The 19,989-nt window shown below is 45.0% G+C and overlaps 2 protein-coding genes across 8 annotated transcripts in view; one reads left to right on the forward strand and one right to left on the reverse strand.

Moving 5' to 3' along the window:
• Nucleotides 1-3,143: 3,143 nt before the first annotated feature.
• Nucleotides 3,144-6,395, reverse strand: si:ch1073-145m9.1. Of its 7 annotated transcripts, none has more exons than XR_007195858.1 (7): nt 6,332-6,395; nt 5,457-5,552; nt 5,243-5,355; nt 5,016-5,139; nt 4,754-4,926; nt 4,517-4,652; nt 3,144-3,997 (listed from the first exon to the last, which is right to left on the reverse strand). XR_007195858.1 is itself a non-coding variant. In XM_048264555.1 (7 exons), exons 2-7 carry the CDS (start codon nt 5,904-5,906, stop codon nt 4,590-4,592), a joined length of 609 nt encoding a protein of 202 aa, XP_048120512.1. In that variant the 5' UTR covers nt 5,907-6,173; nt 6,332-6,378; the 3' UTR covers nt 4,457-4,589. The 7 variants fall into 7 exon arrangements, 6 of the variants coding, with proteins under 6 accessions (XP_048120512.1, XP_048120514.1, XP_048120513.1 ...); XM_048264555.1 differs by lacking the exon at nt 3,144-3,997 and adding an exon at nt 5,867-6,173 and having other exon boundaries at nt 4,457-4,652; nt 6,332-6,378; XM_048264557.1 differs by lacking the exons at nt 3,144-3,997; nt 6,332-6,395 and adding exons at nt 5,867-5,987; nt 6,086-6,319 and having other exon boundaries at nt 4,457-4,652.
• Nucleotides 6,396-8,018: 1,623 nt separating this feature from the next.
• Nucleotides 8,019-19,989, forward strand: part of usp32 (ubiquitin specific peptidase 32) — a 46,670-nt gene continuing 34,699 nt past the window's right edge. Inside the window, 2 exon segments of the mRNA XM_048264536.1 lie at nt 8,019-8,201; nt 16,404-16,531. Of these exon segments, the coding sequence (XP_048120493.1) occupies nt 8,144-8,201; nt 16,404-16,531 (186 nt within the window). The 5' untranslated portion in view covers nt 8,019-8,143.

Genomic DNA, 19,989 nt, shown 5'->3' on the forward strand with positions numbered 1-19,989 from the left:
TGTATAATGCCCTGTAAGTTTTTTTTTTTTTTTTTTTTCTCCTGTGTTTATTTTATCTGTTGTACCTGAACATTTGAGTTGCTTCATGCGTCATGGGAATTCAGAGTCCACGGTGTTCCCACGCTCCCACCCCGCATGTGTGCCGTGTTTAGGGTTGGATTGAGCATGTCCTGACGGCCCTCCAGAAACTGGTTGGGCTCTGTGTGTCCACAGAAAGTGCCAGAAAGAGCTCCGCGCTCTCCTTTCCGCAGATAATGATGAGTGAAGGAATACCCATGGGAATGACAATTACTGACTTGGGGGGAGAGAAAGTACAAAGGAAAGACAAAAAGGAAAAGAAAAACTGTCAGTCTAAGGTCAGACCTACACGCAAGGCCCATTACTGCTTCTGATTGGACCACAATGTGTCTTCTGTCACTAGAGAATTCTATGGACCAGAGGGTTATACTAATGTTTTGGATGCAAACATGTTCTGAAAGTTTTCAGTTTTATTATTATATTATTATTATTATTATTATTATTATTATTATTTCTTTTTTGTATTCACTGACATGTTTAAGTAGAAACCTAGTTTAATTTAAATGCCAATAATTTATATGCAAAGCGTGCTATAACTTAGATTTAACATTGCATATAGATGAGCCAAATGGACTTCTTTGGACTTGGATGGGAGCATTTAGCTGCTGGCTCTGACCGTAGTGGGGTCCAGGGGCCGTGGCGATTAGGGCATCGGTCTACACAAGGAGGGGAGACCATGTTGCTCTGGCTCTCTGAGCTGTGTCTCCTACCACTCACCGCACCAACTCCAGGGGCGAGCAGGCTTTTCTTCAAAGCAGTCATCAATATCCATTCAGACCTTTTATCCCCCCCCTCCTCGATGGAATTGCTTTCATGGAGCCGCCCTCCCTGGCCCACAGCTGTCAGGGGACTGTGTAGGAAAGAGCTGACGGGTGCACCTGTTTTTGTAAAGGGGGCTCACCCCCATGGCGAGGGAGAGTGTGTGGGGGGCTGTGCTAAGAGAAGTGCCCATGCATGCAGAGCATTTACGATTGTGAGGGGTACAATAGTTCACCCACCATCTAATCCTATATAAGGACCCACAGTGGTCCTTGTGGGACACAGATCTGGAAGATGTTGGAGCAGTTGACCAACATGGTGTCTACTTCCCTCCACGTCCGACCGGCCCTCCACCCCATTCTGTTATGCTGTTTTCCCCCAAAGATTGGCTCTCGGGGGGGTTGCAAAGTTGAGTTTACAAGATTATAATTGCCTGCTTCTAACAAGCTGAATCACAGCACTGAAGAGAATTGTTAACACCGTGTCCTGGACTATGGTTACAAACCGTTTTAAAAGAAAGTGATTTGGAGTCTATGTTTTCGTCTAGATATCACATTGTTCTCCCATAAGTGGTAGTGCACCATGTTGTCTTCAGTCGTGTGACCTTTTTTTTCCCCACCCTCCTATCTTTTTTTAGTTATTGTAAGATGCTGAACCGTGCCCCGGCTTCAGTGCAGTGGCGGAACGTATTTTGGACATGCTGTTGGTGTTGATCTCTCACAGTAGTGAGTCTTGGACGTGCGGATCTTACCGAGCTGGTTCTTGTGACACCGAGGGCCCCGGCTCTAGCTGAAGTCCAAGCCTTAGCCTTAAAGGACGCTCAGCTAGCAGTGCTTTGGCTCTCAGCAGCCTTTCTTTCGACTTCGCTCTCTTTTTTCGTTGTTGCTTTTGCATCCTCTTGAATCCCCAACAAGCCGACTGCTGTGGGTAGTTATCACAGACACGGCAGAGGCTTCAGCCTGGCTTAGACGATCCTCAGGATCATCTTGGCAGCGTGCAAGTTCCTGTTTTTGAGTCCGTGTAGGCGGAGACAAAAACACACCATTACAGACACACACACACACACACACACACACACACACACACACACACACACACACATCCCCAAGGCCAGATGCGGAGAGAACCCTGAATGGCAGGAAAGGAGGTGTGTTTTTGGCAAAGTGACCCAAGCTTGTACAGATGAGTGGGAAAAGGGCATCACAGGGCCGAGGGAGGGGATGTGAGGAAATAGGGGGATTGCCTTGTGTGTAGAAAAACAAAACAAAATTAAATTGGACAAGTGGAACATTTATAAATAAAAGCTGTGATATCGGAAAAAAACAATGCTGAAAGTGCATTTCCATTTTATCGACCTTTAGCAGAGTAAAATCATTGGATGTGACAGTGTAATAAAAAAAAAATAGCATTAAGCTTTTTCCTCTCCTATTGACAGACAATAATTTCACACCACCACCACTACGCTATGGGTAGCCAGTGTAATCCACATACAGCACTGACACAAAATACAAGATAACTTTTCATTGATGGTCCCTCCTCACTTGCAAATGTTACACACCCATATTAATTTACACAAATGTGTGAAGAAAACAAAAAATGTAGTTCTGAATGAATGCTTTCTTTTGAATGTTGATTTAAGGGCTCATTTTTTTTTTTTTTTTTACCTCAAGTGGTATTTCTTTGCTTTGTTTTTTTTTTATTATTGGCGATTAATTCCATTGGTTTGTGTGTGGGTTGTACATTAAGGGTCTAAAAGTTATCAGTGTGGGTTACAGCAGCATCCAAAATGGTAAATAACCTGAAGTCCTCCAATGAAGCCCCCATGTCAGTGTTCTCACACAAAGAATAGCTGGCCTTTACTTGCATGTTTTGAGTAATTCTATGTAGATATAGGTATAGATATAGATGCTAAAGATTACTCCACTGGTGAACTTTACAATAACGTACATGCTAGAAGGACCAGCTTCTGTATAGATATGACACCTGTAAGTATGATTATATGGAAAAAAAAGTGACATTTTGTGCCTCTGAAATCAAAATGGAATTACATCCCAAATGAACTTGTCAGAGAATTTTAAAAATGGAATTGTCCATTCACTTATATCAACACTGTGGGATGCTTGAGAGTGATGTGCTAACAATGGTGGAATGACTTGTGACTGTTGTACATTGTATGGGTGTACTGAGCGGGCGCTGAAGCTGTTCCACAGCAAGAGTTGAAGCAATGTTACTAATAAATACTGGTTTCTACACGTGTTCTCTGCCATTGCTGCAACTCTCTTGTGATTTTGAAAGAATGGGTGTTTTTCGTCTCTTTCCGTACCGAAGAGATTTTATCTCAGAGATGGGATGTAATCAAATAGTGCTGTAACCTCAGCGTGTGAGACATGTAAAGTGCAGCTTCTATGGTAAACAGGCATGGCGTATTGTCAAACCCCATTTTGTTGTAAATGGATGGACAGGCCTTGTTGTGTTATGGGAATACCTGATAACATCTGCTGTGAACAAATATATCAATACAGACTGCTTCTGAACACCACAGCCAGAGGGAGCACTACTCAGAGTGTATTGTATGCTTGTCCACAGTTGAACCATTTTTCTGGAGAGGTTTTTTAATTGTATCATGTTAACAGTTGAATGGTGTTGGCAGTGTCAAAAGTAAATAGCCGTCAGCATTCTTCAAGTGTAATACCCCAGAATATCCTGCACTAACAACACTGTCACTTATAATAACAGACTTTTAGTGGAGAAAGGTCACTTAAGTAACCAAAACATACACTTTGCTTCAATGTCTGAAGAATAAATAAAAGCAAATAGACCAGATAGGAGTTTGGATAAAACAATATAGAGACAATTTGGTGGAATATGTATATAATTTTAAAAAAAAAATACAGATACTCTGATTATGATTGATTCTTAAAGGTACAGTCAAGGATTGTGCAGGAAGTCACATTTGTTTGTGTTTATCTTTATATTTCAGTTTCATCATATGCTTTTGTGCAAAAAAACATCCATTTTATTTTAACCAAGGACCAAACAAAATGCCAGAGAGGTAGCTCATCCTACCTTCAGTATACCCAGAGAAATTTAACGCAGGGTTTCGTTTTTGTTTGGGGGACAGGCTGCCCCCTCTGTTTCCAGTTTTTGGAGCCTGGGCCGCCTACAGAGACCAGGTTTTTTTTACAGGTTACTCACGGAATGGCAACTACCGGTCATGAGGAGATGACTGCTGAATGTGACAAAAAATGGTATGGGCTTGAAATTGTATAACATCCCTCACTGCACCTTTATATTCAAATATTGATGCAACTGTGGAGAGGCAAATGATACTATAAACACATACATATAACAAAATACCAGGACACAACTCAAAACCCTGTGACTGTAAAAAATAGCGTATATATAAATAACACGTCAGTACAAAGCTCTTGAAAATGCAGCATTTCATTTCTATTGCATGATAGATTAGCTACAAAGTAATCATTCATATTTCAGCAACTACACTGACATATCCTGAACATTTCCCTTTTGGTAACTTTGACTAGGTTTGAAACCTGATTTATCCCTTGAATCTTTAAAAAAGATAGTTCCCTGTCAATTAAGAGACGCAGTGTCTTAATCCAATTTACAGCATCATCTAATAGATGATTTTGTTACACCTCTTTTTATTCCACTTTACCAAGAGTGCCAGTAAATGTGACGGCGATGTTTGTGCACTGATTTGCTGGCTGAGGAGCAGTCCTTCCAGTCTGTCAGTTGTGTTTGGTTTCCTTGATGTCGGTGAGGTAGAGCACATGGGTCCAAATGCACCACATCTAATGAATGCGAGCAAAAACAACACACATTACGTATGGTTGAATGCTCTACCCAAGGCCTATATAACACCTCTTTGAATATAACAGGAAACAATACTGACCTCCACAGACATACACAGCAGCCTCCCTGCAATCAAAAGCAGAAGCACCAAGCCCTGGCACCATTCTGGGATGTAAAATGTGTTGGTAAGAACCCCATGCTGGCATCCATACAACCACACCGGCAAGACGTGCAGGCCAGCAACCGTGAACACTCCCAGGGGTGTTTTAAAACCTATTTGAAGGAAGTTGAGTGGTTACATTACTTTGTTAATTGGATTTTACATTCATTTTGAAGAAAATAATTAAAAGTTCTAACTGCACCTTTGGCCATGATAGCGTTTACCCAATATGGACTCTCCTTAAAGCTACTCTTCCACTGAACACCAAAAGCACTGTAGTTACAGACAAACACACACCACTCCAGAGTTGAAATTAGCCAACCCCACTGTAAATCAAGAGAAAGCATTTGTCAAAACAGTTGGAGTCAATTTTATGGCCATCTAGCTCTTTTATATATGTTTTGACTGAATCACCACCAACAGACATACTTGAAACAACATGTTCCACACCATGCTCCGACCCATGTTGTCAATTATAACATCTAACCAGGCCCCAAACCTGGAAGTTTGGTTGAGCCTCCGTGCAATCCAGCCATCAATGCCTGAGGTAATGAAAAATAATGTTTTAATCAACGAGTGATAACATTTTAAAATAACACATTTGATTAATCTTCCAATATGGTGTAACAGATTCTGTCATTACCATCTAATATGATGGAGGTGACATAGGCAGGAAGAAAAAGTGCATGATTATTGAAAGCACACCATGCCGCTAGGACCAGGACTATCCGGATGTAACCTAGGAGGAGAGAGCACTGCTGTGATATGGTCATAAACTGATGTTGCACACTTCATCTGCTCACTGCCCATCTAGATTTCTAGGCTACATCTAAAGTGTTGCTCAGAATATCGTCAATACAGCCAATACATAGGACTCAAACGTACACCTAAACTCAAACGTTATAAGAAATATAGACCTAGCCGGTAGCGTAGTTTTTGTTGCATCCAGGCCCTTATTGCAATCAGTTATCATGACATGTTTTATTAATACTGAACGTCGGTAAATAAGGCTTGGTCAATCATGTCCTTGATGTCTATGTCAGTGTTGCTCACCTATAATGTTCGGAACAAAGAAACATTTCTCCAATGACATTTCAGAAATGCAGGTGCCTGCAATGAGTCCACTTCCGTGTTGAGTAGTCTATTAACTGCTCAGCTTTTGATACCTACTCTTCTGTACCTAGTCAAAAGAACAGCAGCAAGATATAGTTTGTGTATTTGTAAAACATTCTACAATGTTTAGCTGATGTAGTCTAAATCGTCATGATCTACCCGGCAGAGAATGGCTGCTGTATCGAGACAGACACGCACTCATACGTGTACACTTATGTGCCAGATTGCGTCACAACGAGCTCTCCCTCTGAAAGTCAAAATAAACTTAATGTCAAAGCCTTCTTCATCATGTTAGCCATTTTTTTTGTTTAAGAACACTGTGCATATGCGTAACAGCATATTCACAATACCATTTCACCATAGACAAATGATAACAGTAGGCTAATACTTTTACGCACGACTTACATGTGGAGCTTCTTCCTCTTCTTCTATAATGTTTAATGGCAGTTTGCATACTTCGTGCACTAACGCCATCTTCCGGGATGAGGTGTGATCCAACGGGATGCTATTTATATCCAGTTTTTAAAATTAAATATTTTTTTAAAAAAAACACTACATTCTATTTGCTAGTTGGGTCTCTTTTATGAAAGCTATACAGCCTTAGCTGTGGACTGTGTGCTAGATATACTTAATAAGTTTTCCATGGTTAGATCTTTTTGTTTTCTCTTTCTCTGTTATAATATGTGCAGTCTATAAGTATGTGTTTAACACTTTCTATTGCGCCACAGTGTGCGCATACCCCAGTTTGATGTTTCCCTATAATATGTAATCCACTTTAAACTTGTGTCCCATCCTCATTCTGGTAAGCCATATTTCCTCCTGCCTTTTCAGTCCACTGATTTTACTAGATGTTACATCTTTGTGTACGTTGTATAAATGTCTGCCTTTTCCCCTCCTTATCCCATCTCTCCTGCCACATTGACTTTGTCCTTTATAATACTCTTAATTTCTGACTTGCTCAAAGTGACTTCCAGTTCAACCAGTTCTGATTTAATTGCTTCTTTCGCTAGTGTGTCTGCCTTTTCGTTTCCCTCCACTCCCCTGTGTGCAGGAACCCATACCAATTCTACTCTTATTCTCTGTTGGGATATTTTAAAAATGAGTTGATGAATCTCATCTAAGTCCTGTCTACATGTAGACTTTCCACTCTCAATGATGTTAGTGATGACATTGAGTCTGAGCAAATTACCACCTTATTAGGTTTTGCTTCTTCCACCCACTGCAGAGCCAGAATTATTGCTAGTATTTCTGCTGTAAAAATGGCCAGGTGGTCTGGTGTCCCTTTTTTTTAATATTAACATTGTATCTCGGAATGTGGACTGCAGCCCCTGTTTTCCCTGTCTGATCTTTTGATGCATCTGTAAAAATTTGAACTGTGTCATCATACATTATATCCATATATTGCTGAACATTTTGGTATACCCCTGATTTAATTATATTCTTAGCCCTAAAATATATCCTGCGAGAACAAAACACCCAGGGTGGAATTGTCGGTGTGCTAACTGCTTTACTACATGCAATGCTGTCAATTCCCATTTCCTTTGCCTGTCTTTTCCCATGTACACGTGGAGCTAAACTGTCATACTGCGTAAATGTCCAGAGGAGGGAGTCAGAGGCATATTTTTGTTGTCAATCTGTCACCGATAGCCTATCCTGTAACTTTGTGTATTTATTTTGGGACAATATGATTTATTTAAATGCACATTGACCCAAGATCACACAGTAGCCTCCAACTGATGTGTAAGCAACACCTATGAAGCGCAATTGCCTTGCCGTTTTGTGTCCAACTTCATAGACGTTAGACCATAAAGCACCAGACATGTTCTGACGACCCAGCATCCTTGCTAACACTAATCTTCAGTGCCTGCTAACGCTGTAGACATGAATCGTAGATTAAAAGCTTCAAAAAACTGTAATGCTCACAATGTTTTTACAAATTTCCCTAAAACTTGCGGTAATCAAAGTACAAACAGAAATCTGCGTGACAAACTACTGTGTAGAGAACACCAAAGCCACCTGACGAGTCTTTAATCTGATCAGGTGACTGTACAGTGCAATGATCATGTGACCAAGCATGGAGGCGTCGGCCAGAAGAGGCGTCATTTGGTGAAAACACAGGAGTACTGAGCTGCTATCGATCACACGTAACACGGAGAAGGCAACAGGCACTGGGCTGCACACCAAACATTTTTCATACTGCAGTGAAATGAGGGTAAAATGGGAGCCAAAGAGTCAAGGATAGGCTTCCTTTCTTACGACGAGGCCGTCAAAAGAGGTAGGCACGCCTGTCAAAATAGTTCATGTTACCCCGCAGGCTGATTCTTGCAAACTTGCTAGCTGGCTAGCCACCTACTAACGTTGCCAAACGAATTAGCAGACATCAGCTTAGACTGCTTGCAATGTTGCTGTATGCTTTAGGCTTCTAACTCGCTAGTTAACAAGCTAGCAAGTGTACAGTAGCCTAGACACAAATTGCAAGTTGTGTGTCTCGCCCCTTGAAGCTGTAGCTTGCCCGATACGTATTTGCGCACCCGTAACCAAGATCACCAGGCTAAAAAAAATCTTTAAAAACCGCGTTTGTTAGCTTTAGAAATTTTGAATCAAGTGTTTTACTCATCTTGGAAGTTGGGACTTAAATTATCTGTCAAACAAGCAAGTGTGTTCTGTTCTATAATTGTAATGGTATTGATGATGGTGGAATCCCAACACCTCAAGACTTGTATTGCTATTATTATAGGAAGATGCTGTGATTTCAACTGTAGTATTTAGTTATAAATTAGTTGGGAAGCTGGTGTTATTTTCTCAGTCATTGGTCGTCATTGCAGAATAGCCAACTCACAGACGTGGATCTTGCTAAAAAAAGGAGTACATCTATGGATATCACTTGTCTTTTTGTCTATAGCTGTAATTGTATATGAATGCTGGAGATGAATATCCTCCACTAACCCAATGTAATTTAACTGTATTAAAGGGCTGCTGTCAAATCGTGTCTGAATCGGCAACGTATTTCTTACCTTGTGCGCTATACCATAACGTTACACGCGCACTAGCTCTACGGGTCATGCTTATTTATGGCTAGATGGTGGAGCGCACCTATGTCGTGGTTGATGGTAGGCTACTTGTGACGCCGTTCCAAAAGTCTGTCTTTAGACAGTGTGGCATTGTGGCACACCACAACAGGGTCATGGAGTAGTAGCCCAGTTACACTGGTGCTTTTTTTTTCTTCAGTCGGTGGTTGTCACTGCAGATCCGTGGCCTACTGGTAAGGGAAATGGATTTGTGAGCAAAGGTTGGTCTTAATAACATCCCTGACTGGGAGGGAAAAATGTGGGTTGGGGGAGTGATTGAACAGCACTATCCCACATTCACATCCATGGATGATGCGAGCAAGGCACTGGCCCTCAACTGCTCCATGGGCACTGAATCAAGGGCTGCCCAGTGCCCACTGGTCCGAATGTGTGCCCCCAGTATGTGTGTGCTCCTGGTTAGCTCACTGCTCCTATTGTGTGCGTACCCAGATGGATGAAATGCAAAGGGAAAAAATCCCTCAGGACAAATAACTTAACTGTGCTTAACTTAACAGTGTCCTATCTAATGTCATAATCACCATGTTTGTGTTGTGCGTATCATATGCAACGCCACCAGATGTTATGTCAGATGCCTCATTGACTTTGAACCCAAGGCAGTATAAACTAAACTTTGACCCTTCCGTTAAACTCTCATCTCCAAAGCCGTCAGAGTGGAACTATTTGACTGGCACAGTGGAGGGAGAACAGTTAGCAGCATTACAGCGTGTATTTATTTACCAGAATGAGGTTTTATTGCCAAGCATCCACCATTAAATGTAACACTGAACATGACTCATTCCATGGAAGAATTTGCTCTATGGATATAAAAACAATTGATTAACTGCTCGATTGCCCTTTTTCGAAACAAGGCTAGCCTATGTGTCACACCTCCATCATTTAATGAAGGTGTAGGCCTTATGTGATGTGTCATTGGTGCTTACAGAAAGTAAACACGCCCCAGTGTTAAAGATAACACAGAAGGCTTGGACACCGGCACGTGTCTTAAGTTGTGCTGTGCTGTTTGTTGAGAGTCTCGGCAGACGGCTGAAGTCTGTGGGCTCACTGATGCACACCAGCCGGCAGCCATTTCTCCAGCGTCTGCAGTGCTGGGGCAACATACGGCTTCTCCAATGCATCGGTGCACAGAGTGTGTGTGTGTGTGTGTGTGTGTGTGTGTGTGTGTGTGTGTGTGGGGGGGGGGCAGAGCATTTCGGACATGGAGTTTGAGAGGAGTTGTCAGTTTGGCACCTGTATCTGGGGAGTTGCAGTGTCAGCATGACTTATCTTCTCCCACCTCCGTCTGAAAAGGGGGGAAAAAAAGGCATGCTCAGCTGTTGCTTGTTTAATGCCGTCCACATTTGCATGTAGTTGCAATATTGTGTCTCAAAGCAAGCACATCCAGGAGCACAGCCTTGTTTATCAGCTGAGCTGTGTGTGGTGAATATCTTAGTCTACTCCTCGGCGTCGTACAGGAGCACGGGAGGGTTTTCGTCAGCTCTGTTTGCTTGTGGTGAGACTTTGTCAGCACACAAAGGTGTCTCATTTGCATCGGGAATGTTTCTTTCGCATGCCATATTTTCCCTTCCACACACACACACACACACACTATGCAGATGTACACGCTCCCTCCCCTCTCCCTGTCTCTCTCTCCCTGTCTCTCTCTCCCCCTGTCTCTCTCTCTCCCTGTCTCTCTCTCCCCCACTACTGCACCGCTTTGTGATGTTCTGTTTTTTTATTTTCTTGTCCTTCTCCTTCCGTCCTTGTTGATTTCAGTTCTGCTTATGTGATGTGGCCAGTCCCGCCCGGCCTCGGTTATTTCAGGTTGCGTCCAGGCTTGATGGAGTGGCATTGAAGTGAACATGCCACCGAGTCCACCCCTCCCAACACCCCGTCACTTCACTTATGGAGAATGGGAACATCTCTGACAGAGGCATGTTTGTTTTTGTGAGGAGTGGAGAAGAAAAGAACAGAGAGAGGGAGAGGGAGGAAAGAAAGAGAGAAAGAAAGAGCTTGCTGGTGTGAAGCTCCCTGAAACGCCCCGATTGTTCTCCGGCTCTGCTTACATAGCAGTGGCTTGCTCGCAGAGTTGTGGTTTTGGTGTCCAAGAATGCAGATAAATTGCATCACGACCCCCACAATACGAGCAGTGTCTCCAAATGGCAATAGCCAAAGCATTGTTTATCCTGGCTATTTTAGTCCATTCTTGTCCATTGGCAGGAATTGGTTTTGAGAGAACAATGAATGACTTCATGCAGGCTGCCCTAGTAAAACAAGATGATACTGCAACTGGTGCGGCCTAGGCTTTTAGTGTCCAGTGTCCATGCCTCCTGCCCAGTGTCCAGTGTCCATGCCTCCTGCCCAGTGTCCAGTATCCATGCCTCCTGCCCAGTGTCCAGTGTCCATGCCTCCTGCCCAGTGTCCTCGACTTGCCCGGTTATGCTGTCTGACAGGTGAGCACAATCAGAGTGGCGGTGTCATCCAGCCACGATATGTGGTGATGGGATTTCGCCGAGGTGAGCGGCGCGTCAAGCCCCAGTCGAGATAATGAGCTGTGGACCGGACGCGTCTGCTCGTTCATTCATGATCCTCGCCAGCGTGGGTCAGCGTTTTTGTTCTGAAGCATTCAAAGGGGATGTCGCCGCACTCCCACGCTTCCCTCCCCATCGAAACATCACCTCAACCTACAGACCTACATGTTCGGCAGGCGCGCGGGATGGGGTGGGCGGGCGGAGGTATCTTAAAGTAGGTCACGTTTGCTACAGTAGTAGGAGAGCGGCTGAATTAGGGTTTTTTTTTTACGTCAGGGAGTCCGTCGCCGACAGTGCATCCAGCTGCGATGAAGTCTTAAAGAGGCACTCGGAGCCTCGTGGATGTGCCACTTATTCCTCAAGGTGATCGACTTTGAAGTTGGTAGGCGTCAGGTGAGGAGTGGGGGTGGGGGTGAGGTGGGAGACGCAGCACAGGAAAGCAAGAATCAAACGGCCTGTGAAGCCTCAGCCGTGGGATTATGCGCTGTGCGCCAGAAGCTGTCATATCAAAGCCCTTTCCTGTCATTGACTACTTCCTCCCTGCTGTAATTTGACATTTTCCCCTTTTCCTTCTCTGCATTTGCATGCACGCGCGCTGTTTAGTCTTTGGCTCAGACGAGGCTTGCCACACATGAGATTTTGCTGCTGTCCAGGCGCATCGAAACAAACCAAATCAACTCGGGGGACGACGACGACGACGACGACGACTGTGGGCTTTCGATTGGATGTTTATAAACACTACGAATAGCTACAGCGGTGGCTGCTTTAAAAACAAAGGCTATTGAGACTCATTTCTGATGAAGTGCGATGGGCATTTCCCCTGTTGTGTCCCAGTGGGTTTTTTCCTGCCTCGTGCCATTGAGATGATTTGTTTTTGGCCGTATCAGGCGCAGCCACATTTGCCAGTTTCAGACGTCCTTTTGACTTTGGGCTTTGAGGTTTTAATTTGGTCCTGATGAGTTTCTCTGTTCACTCACAGTGATCAGCAGCCGAAAATTATTCCAGTAATTCAATTCTGTGTGTGTGTGTGTGTGTGTGTGTGTGTGTGTGTGTGTGTGTGTGTGTGTGTGAGATGTGATGCTCGAGCAATTTCTGACACCTTCTGGGTGCACATTTATAGCCGTCGTTTCCCCTCTATCTCGGAAAGCTGATCCGAGCCGGCCTTGTGATTTGCAGATTTTTCTTCTCACCCCAGCATTCTCGGAGACTGCGCCATTCTAAAACATGCTAATGTGCCGCGTCTAATTGACCATTAACGAGAGGAAGAGCAGGCTGCCAGCGCGCTCCTCATCAGCACTGCTCCACTGAAGCCCAAAGCCTCCTTCCCTCATCTTGTCTTGCCTAGATGTCTCACTTGGTGCTGTTGGAGCATTGATGACCATTTTATTTTTTTATGGCATCTCTTCCTCTACTCTGACGTGGAATGGAGAGAGAGAGGGGAGAGGGGGTTTATGCTCTATTCTGTTCTCTTTGGTTGCTCCATTAAAATGTAATGTCATCAGGACTTCTGGAGACATATTAACCAAACATAACCAGATATTCTGGCCAGCCACACTGCTGACTATTTTGACCTCTCGGGTGTGTGTGTGTGTGTGTGTGTGTGTGTGTGTGTTTACAAGTTTGTGTGTGCCTGTGCACGTATGTGTGTGCCTGCCTATTTTAAAATGAAAGTTGAAACTGTGTGTGTGTGTGTCTGTGTGCGTACTTGTGTGTGTGTGTGTGTGTGTGTGTGTGTGTTTTACAAGTTTGTGTGTGCCTGTGCACGTATGTGTGTGCCTGCCTATTTTAAAATGAAAGTTGAAACTGTGTGTGTGTGTGTGTGTGTGCGCGTACTTGTGTGTGCCTGTGTACGATTGTGTGTGCCTGCCTGTGTTGGAATGAAAGTTGGAAGCGTGCGTGTGTGTGTGTGTGTGTGTGACATCCCCATTGTCCTAGTGTCATCCCCATGTCTGTTCCATCCTCCTGTAGTGGTAGTATACGGGGAAGAGAGTGAGACTAGGGACTCCTGCAGTGTGTCTCTCTTCCTTCCCCTTTACCAGCCAACCAACCGGGAATGCCGCAGCCCTTCACGCCTCTAAACCACTCAGCGGATGACCTCTGTGAACTCTAAACGACTTCCTCAATCTCCCCTCATGTGCCCTCGTTCCACTGCGGTTGGCACATCCTACCCCTGACCTGCCGTGTGTGTGTGTGCGTGTGTGCGTGTGTGCGTGTGTGCGTGTGTGCGCGTGTGTGCGTGTGTGCGCGCGCGCATCGTGTGACGCTAGTGCTGTGGAGCTCTTCCTTCCCCAACACGCGTGACTGGTTAATGTTTACTTCCCCCAGCGTAACTACGTGAGCGTAGATGTTTGACCTGGTGGGGGGGGGTGTCTCAGAGCACCGGTGCAGTGCCCGGCTGTTTTCCTTTCCACTCACTGAGCTCTCGGTATGCAGCGAGGACTCGTCCGACACGGCCGCTGGAGGTTTTGAGCGCTTGTCGCCTCTGTCCGGCTGGAATGTTGTGGTCTTTGTGCCGCCTCTGTTCGAGATGAACCTGCTTTGGTTGCAGCAATGAGGCCTTTTGCCATAATCACATGGCGTGTAGAGAGGGGGGAAATCAGCGTAAACAGATGAGGCATGCTGCACAACAAAAGATACAGAAAGAACCGTGTGTGTGTGTGACCCAGGCCACCACATGCATGCGGCCTCTAGAGAGAGGAGCAGTCCCCACCGTCTCCCCCTCTGTCATCACTCACTTGCTCTGTCACCCTTATTTACCCTCTCTCTCTCTCTTTCTCTCTCCCTCTCTGTATTCCTCTTTGACTTGTCTTTTCTACTGTCTCACTCTGTGACACTGCTCTGTCACCCCTGCTTACTCTCTCTCTCTCTCTCTCTCTCTCTCTCTCTCTCTCTCTCTCTCTCTCTCTCTCTCTCTCTCTCTCTGTGTATTCCTCTCTGACTCTTGTCTTTTCTACTCTGTCTCCCTCTGTGACACTGCTCTGTGTGACATGTGGGTCCCTTCGTCACACTGCAGCGCAGCAGCAGCAGCAGCAGCAGCCACTCCTCACCCTCCTCTGTGTGTCCACTCCAGCAGCACCACCACCACCACCAGCGCAGTCATGCACCACTGCACACTCAAGGACAAGGCCAGTGGCCCCACGGTCTACTCCTACCCCCTGGCCTTTCCTTTACTTACTTTTTAATGTTTTCTTTAAAATCTGTCAGGAAGGTTTTAGTGTTCAAGATGGTCAGGATCAAAGTAAGAGGCGAGGCGGGTGCGCCGCAAATCAAAGGTGACCACGAGCCTTGGAGAGAGAAAAAAAGAACGAAGCGTGAACATGGCCAGAGAATGGGAGACGCTAAATCATCAGGTGTGTGTGCAGCCCCCTCAGTAGTGTGATCCTGGGCCAAGGCGGAGGGCTTTAGAAAGGGCTCTGTGAGCTGTGTAGGCGCTGGTACTGATGGAAGGACTCTGAAGGGCCTGCAGATAAAGGCAGTGTTACAGATGGCCTCGCGTAGGAGGGGAGGTTAAATACAGACAGGAGGTGTCTGCAGCGTGTGACTGTGACTGTGTGTGTGACTGTGTGTGTGACTGTGTGTGTGACTGTGTGTGTGACTGTGTGTGTGTGACTGTGTGTGTGTGTATGCCGTCAGTCTGTCTGCCTTTGTGTGCATGCATGTCTCCCTGTGTGTGTGCGCATCTATCTGTCTGCCTGTGTGTGTGTGTGTGTGTGTGTGTGTGTGTGTGTGGCCAGCATTGTGAGGTAGCGCTGACTGCAGCCCCCCTCCAGCGTATCTGCCATCGTAACTCACTCCTGGAGCAGGGCTTACAAGAGAGATCTGCCGAGGTGGCGGTGACCTTTCATCACAGAACGCGTTTGCTCAGCAGGCTCCCGCCTACGCCTCTCCACCCCACTCCAACCCGCTCCACTCGAGTCCGCAAAGTCACCACTCGCCACCACCCGAGTGCCAGGCGTCATCGCTGGCGGGGTGGCGGCACATTCACCCTCTCTCACATTGAGCCTGCCCTCTCACTTGCTAAAGCCAGCCACATCACAGCAGGAGATGACCCACTAAAAGAAAAAATGAATGGAGACGCCTAGATTGTGAAGCCCATTGTATGAAAAGGCTAACTCATGTTTCGCTAAACCTGAATGATCTGATCATTTGAATGACTGTTGAGAAGTTATTTATGCTGAAATGACAGATTTAAAAGCACATGGATTATGCTGTTTTCTTTTAGTCTAGGACTAGGCTTAAATCCATGTTTGGAAAAGTGACCCTTACTGTCTGCGTCACCCACTCATTTAGAAAGGAGCATGGTCTTGTATCTTCAATACTGTTGCCCGCAGGCGTTAGCGAGATGGCTGCTAAGTGGCCAGACTTACCTATGTAAGAAGTCACACTCTAGTCTAAACCAGTGGCAGAATTGGAGGTGGCTGAAGGTGTCTGCGTGAAGCTCCCTGGGCATTAACTTAACTATAACAATTCATTTTGTTGAAATAACAATGAAAAACTCCTTTCTGTAGACTTTGTTTAAGTCTTTTCTTTCAGTGTGCGAACTACTCCTCTCTCTCTCTTCAACTCTCGGTGGTTTAAACGCACCTGGCTAAACTGTAGATCATCTGAGCGCAACAATACTCCCCTGCATGTTGAAATAACAAGAAAAGCCTCAAATTTTCTTTTTCTTTTGTTGAATCAATTCAAGAAAAGCCTTGAATTAAACCTAATTTAGAAAGATACTTTGCATTAATCACTGATGGGTTAATGCCATATGCTATCCCGTAGTAGGCTGACTGGTGGTCTGAGGGTTACCTACAGTCTGTACATGAGAATGCCTCCCTTATCTACTAAGCTGAAATTTCCTGATCATGACTCCTTATCTCTCCCCTGTGTCCACAGTCACGGATGTGGAGCTCAAACGGCTGAAGGATGCCTTCAAGAGGACCAGCGGCGTGTCCTACTACATGACCCAGCAGTGCTTCTACAGGGAAGTGCTGGGAGATGGGGTCCCACCCAAGGTGGCAGAGGTAAGCCAAGAGTCAGGGGAAGCGAGTGGATGGGTCCCACACCCAAGCATAATGAGTGACCTGACAGGTCTGAACACACACACACACACACACACTGTCCCTATCAAATACAGGTCATGACCCTGTTCACATGTGTGTAGTTCGCACATGCTGTGTTAATTGAAGAGAAGGTTTAAATGTATGTAGTGGACTTCAAAAGCCCCTGCACCCTACAGAGTGCATTCCAGAATGTTCTTCTAATTTTCCCTTGGCTCTGCTGCAATGGTCCTCATGACTTTTGCTTGGCTCATGCAAATGAAACTAGATGCCTCTGGAATGTAGCGTTCTTCGTTGGTAAGGCTTAATTCTTTGGCTCCTTCATGAATAAAAGTGGAACCCATTAAGCAGCGGGAAATGTCTCCTTGTCTCCATGGTACCCGGAACTGTGGCTGTTTGCCAATCCCCTTCGCCTGAGTCGCCTGAGTACCAGTTTGTTTTGTGTTGTGAGGGGAAGTGGCATCGTTAACGATGCTACTCAGAAGGATGATAATAAAAACTCCATCTCCCGACAAACCAGGTTGGCTCGTAAATAAAAAGGTTGATTTTTATTTGTGTTGCCCTCTGGGTCTATTGCAACCTGTGTGGTTGAAAGAGGACATACCTTGCCTGATAGATTGTGTTTTGAAACCAGTGAATGGAAACCCATTAGATATGTTGTGTTGTGGAGATAGCGTTCGTCTGTACAGTAATGAGGAACATTACACCACAATAGATAGATCAAGTTACTTCCTGATTTCCAGGTTGAAAAACCACATCAAGTAAAAATATGTGACGTGTTGTGTAGACTACTTCTCAGCCACTTTCAATTTGTGCTATGCAATTTCAATTCCATAGCGAAACAGTTAATTTTGATTAGTTTGAAATAGTTAATTTCTTTAATCAAGATGTGACACATCTACCCGATCATTTAAGTAAATAAATAAAAAGAATAACGATTTAATGTTCAAAACCAAACAGTTAGCGTTGCTTAATGCGTGACACAACATCAAAACATTGAGTAACTAAGCCACATTTATACCATTTTAAAGCTGGATTTAAGGTAATACAGTGAGGTTCACACTGACATTGAAGTAAAATAAGATGCATTTGGCATTGGACATATATTCTGAATTTGATCTAAACCAGAGTAAATTGCTGCTCAACTCAAGTCTTTACACTCCATAGATAAAACACTTCAGTGTGGACCAATCAATGGTATTGTCATTTTGCATTAATCAAAATCGACATATCACTACTGACTGTAACAGTGGAAGTGTCACAATCTGTGGTTAAATGTCCATTGTTCAGTTGTTTTGTTTTTTTCAGTTTTCTTTCTGTGTATGTGGTTACTAGTTCATGTGTGTTCTGCTTTGTGTTGTTTGTTTGTTTGTTTTCAGCTGATTATAGAACAGCTGTAGCCCTTAGGTGAGATCCTGTGCCGTTAAACAGACACTGTGGCTCCCTGTGTTTGGGGTCTGGGACTCAGCCAGAGCCTGTCCCTGTGATGAGTGGATTCAGTCCACCTGGCCTTCAGCATACACACACACACACACACACACACACACACCACACAAAGCACGTACGTACAAAAGCACACACACACACACACCCACACTCACGCACATTCACGCACACACCACACCACCCTCACTTATTTAGTCAGCACTCTGACCTTTTCCAGAAGCATATCTCATCTGAACTTTATCACAGAATATGAGTTTGTCCTTTGTGCTCGCTGGAACACCAAAGTGGCCTCAGTCAAATGTTGCCATGGTGACATCAGTCTCTGGTCACATCATATTTGTTTATTCGCCGGTGGTGTGTTTTGCCCATAGCCCTGTTGACTTTTATTGATGAACAGTGCCACGCCACGTGATTCTGGCCTTCAAAGAGCGGACACTGCTTTTGTAACACAAATTTGTTCTCGGTTTCATGCAGCATGCGTGGTTCTGGGTATTGATCCCTTTACATAATGTAATAATTAAAATGTAATAACCATTGGACAAGCAAGTTCACAAGTGTATGCATCTGTAATGGGCTGAGGCTACTTTTTCACAACCTTATTAAATATAAATGTTTTTATATCAAATAGCCAAAACAAAAATTGTTGCTCACCTCAGTGGACTAATGTCATAATGATGGCTGGACTGAGTATTTATGTCGTAGTTGTTGCATTCATGTACTGTAATCTCAGCACTTACAACTTGTCCACAGTAACACTGTGTGGACACCATAATGTTGCCTGTAAGTGCACTCTCTTCAGAGCTTGGCCTGGAGCCTATTTTAGTTGGCAAGGCAGGTGTCTGGGATGTTCAGGTTGCCCAGTTACATACACTTGGCCGAATTGAAGTGCCACTCACCAGAATGGAAGCATGGGTCTTAATTAAAGGGAGAGGTGTCCAGGAGAGAGATGGCTTTTCCACCCGGCGGCCTATTTTTATCCTTTTTTAGCCGTGACCGACTTTTTATGTGAATTATTAACGCCTTTGTCCCAATATGCGCGGTTTGTAATGCTTTTTTTTTTATCCCGCACAACTGACTGCAGGAGACAAGCCTTTCCTAATGCAGAGGAAGAGACTGGGCAGTGTCAAGGCTTGTGCCAACCCCCACAGGCCCTCTGATCAAGGCCTCTCAGGTCACCTGTGATGTGCCCTGTCTCATCTCATCTTGGGAAAAGGGGCTTGAGCCCCCACAACCCCGTCACTCTTCCTGGAGCATCTCAATTCAGCACTCTGCATCAACGGCAAACGCGCCAGGCTTGGTCAATAATGTATCTGACCTAGGTGTGGTGTGACCACACACACACACACACACACACACACACACACACACACACACACACACACACATGCCTCTCAAGAGCAGGTGTGGTGGTTGCGATTAGCCCTTTGGCTGTTAATCCTCCCGCCACAGACAGGTCCTGACACCCAGAGCCGCGTCCATCACGGTGGGCGTGACAGGAGGAGCTGGCCACAGCCCCAGCGGCGCCCTCAATCACTGTGATTAGTGGACCGCTGAGCTGGACTGAACTGGTGGGCTGCTGTTGCTGCTGCTGCTGTTCCTGAGCCAGCTGTACTGAGTGTCAGTTAGACATTCATGCACGCACACACACCAACACACACACATCGACACAAACATCTATGCACGCACACACACCGACACACACACAACAACACACACACACACACCAACACACACACACACAAACACACACACACAAAAACACACACACTCACTCACACACATAATTGTTACTTCATCTCTTGCACTTCTCAAGGAGAGTGTTGCGGAGCAGTAGGGTGGGAATAGAGGCATAGATATCACTTAGACTGTGCTTTGTGACCTGCTGAGGAGATGATCAGTGATTCCCCATGGCCCCCTCTGCTCTGCGCCAGCCCATTATCTTCTCCCTCTCTCAGACTACTGTCAGCCTCTTGCAT

The sequence above is a fragment of the Alosa alosa genome, chromosome 15 (genome assembly GCF_017589495.1).
Source record: "Alosa alosa isolate M-15738 ecotype Scorff River chromosome 15, AALO_Geno_1.1, whole genome shotgun sequence".
Classification (NCBI taxonomy): Eukaryota; Metazoa; Chordata; class Actinopteri; order Clupeiformes; family Clupeidae; genus Alosa; species Alosa alosa.

Bases quoted from the DNA above. Each gene is read 5' to 3' on its own strand.
- si:ch1073-145m9.1 (XM_048264553.1), bottom strand. From the start codon at position 6,380: ATGCAAACTGCCATTAAACATTATAGAAGAAGAGGAAGAAGCTCCACA. The intron at 5,553-6,331 runs GTAAGTCGTGCG...CTCTCCTCCTAG, and splicing joins AAGAGGAAGAAGCTCCACAT to GTTACATCCGGATAGTCCTG. The intron at 4,927-5,015 runs GTGCAGTTAGAA...TCCTTCAAATAG, and splicing joins AAACGCTATCATGGCCAAAG to GTTTTAAAACACCCCTGGGA.